General features: G+C 39.7%; 1 protein-coding gene across 1 annotated transcript; it reads left to right on the top strand.

Annotated features, from left to right (window-relative positions):
• The first annotated feature begins 4,713 nt into the window (after positions 1 to 4,713).
• KCTD12 (potassium channel tetramerization domain containing 12) lies at positions 4,714 to 9,001 on the top strand. Its single transcript, XM_044285049.1, has one exon. The coding sequence runs from the start codon at positions 4,955 to 4,957 to the stop codon at positions 5,927 to 5,929; it is 975 nt and encodes a 324-aa protein (XP_044140984.1). The 5' UTR covers positions 4,714 to 4,954; the 3' UTR covers positions 5,930 to 9,001.
• The last annotated feature ends 1,677 nt before the right edge of the window (positions 9,002 to 10,678 follow it).

The following is a 10,678-nucleotide window of genomic DNA, read 5'->3' as shown; positions in this document are numbered from 1 at the left end:
TGCACAAGCTGGGAAATGATCCTTGGCCCCTGCACTCTTCTACTGAGCAGGCTCAATGCTGTCAGTGCACTGTACCTGCTGGGGCGAGCACAGCTGGGGGATGAGGCGTGGGCCATAATAGATGACACACACACAGTAATCATTATGGCTATGTAGTTCTGTCCTTGTTCCTTACAGTGGCTCTGGTCGTCAGTATGCTACTTTAGAAAAAAAGAGGCTTGTTTATGCCTTTATCCTATGAACTTTTCTTTCTTTTGGTATGTGTTATGTTGACTTAGTAAACCTGAAGTTAGATTGTATTTTTTATTTGAATCATTTCCATATGTTATTTTATAACATGGTAGAATTGCAAGCTGGGAAGGACTGTAAATGGTGAGACCCAAATACGGGTCAATTTCTGTATTTCATTTGTTTGTATGCAATGTCCCACTGCGTGTTAGAAGTGGGTCCCTAAACCTTTTATAATGTCATGTCATACTAGTGTCAATTTTGTCTGTAATAGCTGCAAATTCCTTACAACAGGCTGGTCACCTGTACTACCTTTCAGTCACCATTAGTTGGTGCCATTGTATCATATATATAGAACAGGCCAGTCACAGTAGATCAGATGAGAGGTTGGTGGAGGAGAGAAGTATAGCACGTAGCTGCTGATGTGTGCCCCCTTGGGCACTCTCCAGTAGGTCAATATAGAAAAGGAATCAAGACCAAGGTTACTAGATCCTTTCTGTAGTTCCACTTTCCAGCCAGGGACGAAGTGGACTTTTGTGTGTAAAGGCAACCTGTTCAAAGAATGGAGCAGAAGACTGATGCCTGCCGCTAGGGAGACTGCCTTGTTGGTTGCAAAGTTCTGATCAAGGTCCAGGTACCTGAAGTCTGGTTTATTGGAGGGAAGCCACAGCTAAAGAAAGTATCTTTCCCACACCAGCAAAACCTAAGCCTGTATTAACCAGCCCTACCGAGCCTATTGTTGGGATTTTTTATTGTGAACTAAAACACTTCTACTGGAATATAACTACCTCAAGGCAATTATTTGAGACCAGTTTGTTCAGCAACTCCTGACTCTGTCCTTATTCGTCACTATCCCTCTTTGCACCTTATGGTGCTGCCGTCACGAACACCAGAGACCCTGCCTCCACAGCACCTTAAAAACCCCACCACCAAAGGCACCTCAACCACCATCTGGTGAGAGTCCCTGGACAATAGAGTGTGCCCTGAAGGAACTGGTGCTGTCCTTCCATTCACTGCATGCCGGCCCAGGGAGCTCTACAGAACTGTGAGTAAACTACTACTACCCCCATCTGCCCACCAACACTCACATATTGCCGCTGCAGCCTGGACGCTGCATGTATAAATGCAGTGACCACTTATTTCAAGTAATGCAGTTGCTATTTTGAAAAATTCCATCTTCATAGAGTAATGCTTAGATAGAAAGTGCATCCAGAATGTGATATAATCAGATTTTCAGAAGCAGAAAACTCTGAAACACTATAAAGAGCTTTTCCATGGTTAAAATTCATGGTGGCCCAACATCACAAGCTTCAATGTGATCTTATCAAGTTTATTTTTCATATCTGGAGATAATTTTGACTAGATTACCCTTTATAAACTTTCGCCCTGTTGTATATCATATTTTTCTTAAAGAAAAGCTCCAAATTCATTATATAATTTGGGATTCATGAAACGCCTGATAGACACCAGTTCCAAGTGCAGATTTTTTTCTTTCCCTGGCTTTGCTGACATATGGTCAATGGCCATGTACACCTATTATCTTACTCCTTTAGGGTCGTTACACATATGATTTTGCTCTTGTGAATATCCAGCACTGAAAACTATCCCTGAGACCACACAATCAGCTCGTGTTTTTTCATACAGCAAGCAGTTTTTATAACAACATTTAAGCAGCGCTTTTTCCTAAAGGACTGTGTGAACCAGTTTTTTGGCATTCTTTTTCCCTAAAGAAAAGGTGATTTCAAAAACCAGAAAAAGTGTCAGAAGCTTTAGTGTGCTATATAAAAATAAAAATACAGACCCCCAAAATGCCACCAAATTAGCAAAAAACTCTAGTAGCTAAAAAAAAGACTTGTGTCCTGCATTTCATATTGTCTCTAGACTTTCAGTTAATACCTGGAGCTGGCATTTTTACTGCAAAAAATGTACTCCAAAAATATAGGTTCAAATAACATCACTAAAAATGGAAAAATTCATGCATATATTAATCAATTTGTGACCTTTTGTGTTTTTCGAGTGCCTGCTTGGTTTGAAACCAGTTTTTGTAACAAACTTACAACATTTTGTTTGTTAAATTTGTTGCATGAAATACCTTTTGGATTTTCCAGTCTGAAATCTTTGCAAAAAGTCACTAAAATAAGTCTGACTTATTGTAGCTTCAACCACAAACCATTTGGCTGTTGTAAATGTAAACTGCTGAGCATGGTGCAAACCACCATATAAATGGCACAAATGCATCATATATTTGGTGCAAATGCTTACTCCACTGACAAAATGGAAAAAATTTGTTAGCAAAAGTACCATGGACTGCAAGAGAGGAGAGTAGAGAAGGTGCAGGTAGACAGGTAAATTGCTTGAAGCCTGATTGATAGTTTATAATAAAGGAGGTGGGTGTATGCCACTGTTTAAGAGATGTTTCACAGGAAGGGGTCTTATCTTCATCCCCCAGACTGGTGTTCAGAGACAACTACACTGCCACCTTGGTGGGTTACATGGTATTAGGTTAGGTAGTCTGTTTTCAATTGGTATCTTTCTTTCTTTTTTTTTTTTTAAGTTCAGGTGTCTTCTTGTTATATGCCCCCTGCCCTAGCCTTTGTCTAGGCATTATGCTGCTTGGAAAAAGTCAAGTAGAGAGACTTGTCATGAGTGGAATGTTTTGCAGGAGTCTGCATTGCTGTAATTTGTGCCAAAGTTATGGAATGTTACACAATCTTTGATAAGCTTAGTAAAATAGAGCTGTTACTCTATTTTTACTTAATATGTCACCCCTTTACTTAAGTAAGATTGGTATAATTTTTGCGACTTTTAAAAATTTATAAAGCGGACTTAATTCAACTCGGCAGGATAACCCTATACGCTTTACCACCCACTTTTCCAACTGGTGCGAAAATGAAAATGTCTCAAAATTGTGTCTGTTTATCTATCTATCTATCCTTAAGGGAGAAAAATATATATACTGTACATATTTGTTGTCTCCAATCCATGCTATCTGTGGACAAACACAGCAGGTGTGATGACATCAGTGCATTACACCTACCTACCACAGGATGGCAGGGGAGTGGTGGAACAGGGAGCTGATGGTTCCCTGCTGAGGATACAAATACAGTAGAATTTGGGACTTATGGCAGCCGTTCCGAGAGTGAGCGACACAGGCCAAAATTCAGTACTGCCCTGCTAGATCTGAAAGGAATGTAATACTAGCCAAACTTTGGATATATCAGTACTAGTCATGTGCTCATATAATGCCAGTCATAGTGCATATTGTATATAATTAGACCACTGTGCCCACAGAATACTACTATTTCTATGTATACAAATTTATTTTCAATACTCCCCACATAATAACATCCACAAGGCATATTGTATATGATATTAGATGTTGCTTTGTTTACTTCAGGACAACTGGGTTTGCATTATAGTATATGGAAAATTCACTGTGTCATCCATCATGAAATGAGAACTTGTCACCTTGGAAATGGTATGCAAATTATCAGCATGTTTTAAAAAGCAGGAGACGCTAAAGAGAATGATATATGGTATTCAGGGGAAAGATCCAGTATAATGTATGTTTTATTTGTTTAAATATCTGCCCTTCCTGAGCTCAGGAGTCCAGTGGGAGGTCCGATTCAGTGACAGCCAGCCTTCTCGGTATGTATACAGATATTATTGTCAAACGCAGAACAGTACTGCCCGCTGGACTCTGAAGCACAGAAGTCTTATACCGAACCTTCTCCCACATGACTGTATATCAATCTGCTCAGCTGCCCCTGCTCTATACCATGCTCCCCCGGATAGGACTGCATTTTCAATGTGACAGATTTCCAGTCTGTCTATGTTTGTGAGAGTTTAAAAATATATATCATAACTATGGACAGTCCATTAAAAGCGAACCTGTCACCATGAAAATGCTGTGCAATCTGCAGGCAGCATGTTACAGAGAGACCGACTCCCTTACGTCATGACAAATGGTTGCATGATGTAATGGGATCTGGTCTCTGCCATGGACAGTGATAGGCTGCGGGGATGTCAAACCAGATGTTTTCAGTGAGGTGGCCCAGCAGAGCATCGCAGGCTGAGAGGAGTAAGAGTCGGGAGCTTGCGTCGGGAAGCAGGTAAGTAAGCTTCTCTTTACAGGTCTGGCCAAGTGGGGGTGTTTGCCAATATCCCCCCCCCCCTCCTCCCCGTTTAAGGTTCAATTGTTTTATTTAAAATATTTTTATATAAACGTCACCAGAAAAAAACACTTTTCACATTTCTTGTCTCTTGGATCTGTGGTGCATACAGCTGAAAACGAGAGAACTGTAGCTGTGCATGTTTTCTGTACTGGAAACATCAGTTACATCTGCAAAGCATGCAAATTCTGTGCACACATCCCCTTTCTGAATATATGTGATCAGCTGTGCCTGTGCTTCCACCATCTCCCTCCCCTCCTCCCTCCCACGCCTCCAGTGTGCAATTCTACATAAAAACACAGACCCTGCCAGCTCCCTCAATCAGAAACCCAGGGAGAAGAGAAAGGAAAACAAGGCAGTATGTTCTGAGCTACTGCTTCTTTTTGCAGTCTTTGCACCTAACCTGCAGAGAGGGACGCTAAATGCACTGTAAAGCCGACTGCTGGAGCACCTCAAGTACTTAGTTTTCTCCTGCTTTTGTTTGCGTTTTCTCTCCCTTGAATTCATTTTTTCTGGAAAGAGATTACCAAGAAATTTATCTCTTTCCAGCCTTCATGGCTTTACTGGACAGTGCACGTGGATTACCTAATGGCGGAGGTGGAGGTGGCATCTGCACAGGGGGCAAACCCATGGATCCTTTGTTTCCAGAAATAGTGGAACTAAATGTCGGGGGACAGGTATATGTGACTAGACACACGACTCTTGTGTCAGTGCCAGAGTCTCTACTCTGGCGTATGTTTTCCCAACAGAAACCAGGAGAGCTGGCTCGGGACAGTAAAGGACGTTTCTTCCTGGACAGGGACGGTTTCCTGTTTCGTTATATTTTGGATTATCTACGAGATCTGCAGCTTGTTTTGCCAGATTATTTTCCTGAAAGAAGTCGTCTACAAAGAGAAGCAGAACACTTCCAGCTTCCTGAACTAGTGAAACGTCTCAGTCCCCTGCGTATCAGTAAGGACAGCTCCATAGGCGGTGAAGAACCACCTTTGCTTCTCACCCCAGCAGCCACTCAAGATTCTGACCTGGACACTGCCATCATTCCTGCCTCATCTTCTCCTGCAGCGGGGGTGCCCTCCCCAACATTAGATCCATATCGTTTTAATGCCTCCTCTTCCTGCAGCCCTGCCTCAGTTCCAAGACTTACTCCTTCCCAGTCCCTTGAAGGCAGAAGATCTGGATACATAACAGTTGGCTATAGAGGTTCATACACTATAGGCCGTGAAGCACAAGCTGATGCCAAATTTCGAAGAGTTGCCCGTATTACTGTTTGTGGCAAAACATCTCTGGCTAAAGAAGTTTTTGGAGAAACCTTAAATGAAAGTCGAGATCCTGATAGACCCCCAGAGAGGTACACTTCCAGGTACTACCTGAAGTTTAACTTTCTGGAACAAGCTTTCGACAAGTTGTCTGAATCTGGTTTTCACATGGTGGCATGTAGTTCCACTGGTACATGTGCATTTGCCAGCAATGACCAGAGTGAGGACAAAGTGTGGACCAGCTACACTGAATATGTCTTCTGCAGAGACTGAAACCTTTTGAGTAAATTCCAAGATGCACCTATGTTATATCTTTCCTTCACAAGCCACAAAGAAAGACTCCAACCAAAGGAAGAAAGCAGAACTGATGCATTAACTTCTTGTTGATACAAATGTACTTTCTAGGCAAGCACAGCAATCATAAATGCTGAAGATTTGCGCATTACTAGTTATGACCTAGGTGTATTGAAGTATTCTTAGAACATTGTTTCTCGGTCAGAGATCAGCTGTCTCCTTGTATCAGAGAGGCAGAAAGAATTTGAAGTAAAATTTCTTGACTGATTACTGCTGGAATTTGTCAGCAAACCATTAGATCTTTCAGGTTAGGAAGGTGAGGGGCAGAAAATACCACACAACTGCTTCATATTTTTGTAAGGGGGGGGGGGGGGAGGGATGCAGGGAAAAGATAGAGACTGTAGAGAATGTGTAAGTATGAATCTTATTAAAAATCATATTCTGTATTTAATAGTAAAATATAAGTGTGTAGTTATATGAAATACACAGATAACCTCCCATTACATTGAAATGTAATCAGTTCTTAAAAACTTGTTCTTTTATCAAGCTATTTCTTTCTCTTTTAAACCATTTATTAATCCAGCAACTTTTAGTTTTCTACTTTATCCATGTACTAACAGCACTGCCTTCATTATGAAAGCCAATGGGGATTAGAATTGTAATGGACCTAAGCTTGGAGGGCAGAAGTATATATTAAGACTTGATTTATTATGTTTTCCTATTTTTTTTCTATGTGTTCGATAAGGCCGTTAGTCATGGAAAATACCGTAACTGCATTTATTTTATTTACCAATGTATCAGGCTTGTGTGTGTTACTTTTTTATGTTGCTGGCGGTCGGTTCAGTGTGTTCTAGCTTTATGATGCATTATTTTCCAACATTAATCAAAATCATTAAAGGGCTTATTTACCGAGTACACTGCTGGACTATCTAAGTAAACAGCCTGCCTGCCAGTAATACATTTTCATAAGGCCTTTGCCCTTAACTGATCTGATCCTTGTTGTGCACTTTATATGCTCCATTCACATTGTGCATAAAGCCAATTAGGACGGACAAAGGCACTATACAGATCAGGAGCCTGCTGTATTTGCCACTTTTGTTTCCTGGTTTATTACAATAGATTGAAAAATGATAAATCATGATTCTACTAGGCATCTGCTGTTTTTCTTTTAATCTGGCGGTTTTCTTAAAGGTAATAATGTGAAAATAAATCAGTTTCTGTGCATTCAGGTGCATATTAGTGAAGATGTTGCTGTGGTTTCATTGCACACAGACATACACATGCACACTCTCAGGCAATGGAGTAGAGATGATTTATAATCCTTTTACTGCAGCAGCTCTTGATGCGCATTGAGCTTGACTTGATATGCTCTCTGATTCCCTGTTGTCTACAGAAGCACATAGTATATTAATCAGCTATTACCAGTCAGTATATATATATATATATTCATTATTTGATTAAACAGGCAGACATCAACGGCTTTACCAAAGATTTTGCTCATCATATTAATTTAATTAGTTTTCATATTTTTGGCAATAAAATAAAACATTAAACTCGTCCCTTTATTTCCAGCTGCTGAGCAGTGAAGTTGTATCACTTTTACGTTATGTAATATGCTGGGCAGGGCGGTCATGTGACCTCTTTGAATTCATTAACTCACTATATATAGTCTCATTTTTTGTCAGAATATGAAAAGTTCAAAGAAGCAATAAAGATGATTTACTCTTTGCAGCTATTTCATAATGTGCAAGTTTGAATCGTTATTTTAAGATTAAGGGAACCAGTATAAGACATCATTTATAGTAGTACTGCCAAATATTTCTTTAGAATTAACTGCATAGGAGGAAATGATGAAATGATCATAGGCTACAAAGATGTTTTTGTATAATCATTCACTTGTACGAAGAAGCATAGTACTGTACTAGGCTATTAAAAATTTGCCCCACTTTACTATGTTATGGCTTTCTTAACATGTTTGGAGTTTTAGTTCATCTCTATGGCAAATAGTTGTAGGCCAAATATCACTTACCTACAGCATATCAATATTCTATTCCCTATAATTATCCCCTTGTAGAATATCCATAAAAGTGGCCAGAGACATCTAGCTGATTCATTGAGATTTCCTCAAAACAACACCACACGTGTTAAGGGTGTCAGAAGGGGAAGTTCCCCCAGAGATCAGAAATTTTGCAACTGATTTGAAGGAAACCTCAGTGGGGGAGATTTATCAAAACTTTTGCCAGAAAAATTGTGGATAAGCTACCCAATTACAACCAATCAGATTCCACTTTTAATCTTTCAAAGCTCCTTTGAAAAATGAAAGGATCATTTTGATTGGTTGCTATTGGCAACTAGGCCAGTTTTCCTTTTCACCCGTTTTGATAAATCTCCTCCAGTATGTCCCCCTACATGGCCAGACCAGTAGGATCAGACAGACACAATTTTGTCTATAGCCACCCCTAGCAATTTTGTAGAATTATGTAAAATCTAATAAAGCTACATTGCTACATTTTGTAGAATTATGTCAAATCTAATAAAGCTATATTGCTTTGTACATTGCTTGGTCACCACATTAGTAACTCAGTTAGGGAGATTCATTCTCTGTGTGGACTGCTTCTTGAACAGCAAAGGCATTAGAGAGCATAATAACCTGTATTTAGATACACAAATGTCCATGTACATATATATAGAGAAAACATCTTACAGCAATCATTTCGTTTTTTAACCATATATTAGCACAGAAGTAAAATAACTAGCTTAAAGGACTTGCACAATATATACATGGAAAATAGGTACTTAATGTATCTCATTTCTTACTTCATTTATAGACCGAAATGTTATAAACAGTCTTGGATGGCATAAAATAATAATAATTACTTATTCTTTGTGTGTATACCAATAAATGTCGCTTTTCCTATAGCACAAGGAAATGTCTCAGCTATCAACCGTGGGGTTATAGTATGTTTAAAAAAAATGGGCCTAATACAATATGTCGATGCTGACTTTTTTTGTCCTCTTGCTAATTTTAATAAAGTACTAATGTTTAGTAAATGCACTTGTTTCCTATTTAATGGGTGGTTTTGTTTTGAAAAGGGTTGTCAGTTTTGGACAACCCCTTTTATATGGTGGACCTTCTAGAGAGGAACCGGTTGGGAGTTTGTGCCAGGAGCCTCTGAGATGCATAGCTTTGCAAAAATTACTCACTTCGACTAAAACCATGGATCTCTCAAATGGATGCCCTCAACATGAAACTATACTAACTGTATTCCACACGTACCTTTTTTGCAGTATAAAAGAGGGCACACGTGGTATGAAGCCTAGCAAACAGGACCTGCTGATTTTGCATGGGATGAGCGAGAGTAATGGCTGCTTGTTGCAGCCTTTTCTGCTGTTGCGTTCAACATTGCATCTATGGCTCCTTCAGTGCAGCTGTAATGTTTGGGCTGCTCTTTGTGATGGAGGATGTGCGGTCGGTTATTAGAAGTAGGTCAGACAGCGCAGAGAGCATTGTACGGTAACGCTTCCCTAGAGAACTAGCAGGATTTTATGTTAATAGGATAGTTTATACAAGCATTCAGCTATTGTACCAGCAGGCTTTCATTTTAAATAAACTAAGCCAAATATGAAATGTATTATATTCTTACATTAAACACCTTCTTTCTTGTTTTAAAATTGAATTTTTCTTAAATGCTAGTAATCTATAAGACTGCATATGGTGCTTTCCTTAAGGACCATGCAAATGAATGTATTATAGCTCTGTAAAAAATGTTAGCGAAACATAATATGGCACTCAAACAAGTCTGTGGGACCATACTATACTTCTTCGTGACCCCAGTTAGATACAGATTTATTTCAATTGGATGGTGTATTATGCATATGGAAAGGATTGTCAATGTCACTATAGATATTTTTTTTAAACCTAAAATCCTGCAGTTTGGCCACATAGCCTATTAATATACTGACACTTCTTGTTTTGCATAGATCACTTTTCAGCAGTCATCTAATTTTCATCACAGCCAGATGAAAATCCATTCAAAATGCTTTCAGACCCTTTCACGTTTTTTTTTTAGCACAGGGCTGCAAAATAACAAATCAAGTTTTCCGCTATTAAACTTGCTAATTAAATAAAAAGGAAAAAGGAGAATTTTGCATGGACATAAATATTCAGACCCTTTGCTATGACACTTGGAATATAGCGCTGAGGACCTCCCATTTCTCTTGATCATCTTTGAGTCCATCTGTGGTAATTTGAGTTGATTGGACATGATTTGGAAAGACATCACTGTCTGTATAAGGTGTCACAGCTGACATTGCATATCAGAGCAAAAAACAAGCCACGAGGAGAAAAGAACTGCCTGTAGAGACATTATTGTGTGAAGACACAGATTTGGAGTAGGGTACCAAACAATTTCTGCTGCACTGAAAGTTCTCAAGAGCACAGTGACCTCCATACTTCTTAATAGAAGTCTGGAACAAACCAGGACTCTTAGCTGGCCACTCCACCAAACTAAGTAAATGGAGAGAAGGACTTTGGTAAGAGAGGTGACCAAGAACCCAATGGTCGACCTGTATGCAGAGGTGCACCTAGCCTTTCTGCTGTCTGAGACAAAAACTGAAACAGTGCCAATTTCTTAACCTAACCCTTTCCCTTCAGCCCATGGCCCTTCGGCTGCCCCCTCTTGCCCCTACCTGGTGCTGACTAAGGTGATCGCCTCACCTGGCCTCATT

The sequence above is a fragment of the Bufo gargarizans genome, chromosome 3 (assembly GCF_014858855.1).
Source record: "Bufo gargarizans isolate SCDJY-AF-19 chromosome 3, ASM1485885v1, whole genome shotgun sequence".
NCBI lineage: Eukaryota > Metazoa > Chordata > Amphibia > Anura > Bufonidae > Bufo > Bufo gargarizans.
This window is presented reverse-complemented; position numbering and strand designations above follow the sequence as displayed.

What these genes read in the sequence shown, in the direction of transcription:
- KCTD12 (XM_044285049.1), top strand. Translation starts at nt 4,955, where the DNA reads ATGGCTTTACTGGACAGTGCACGTGGATTACCTAATGGCGGAGGTGGA.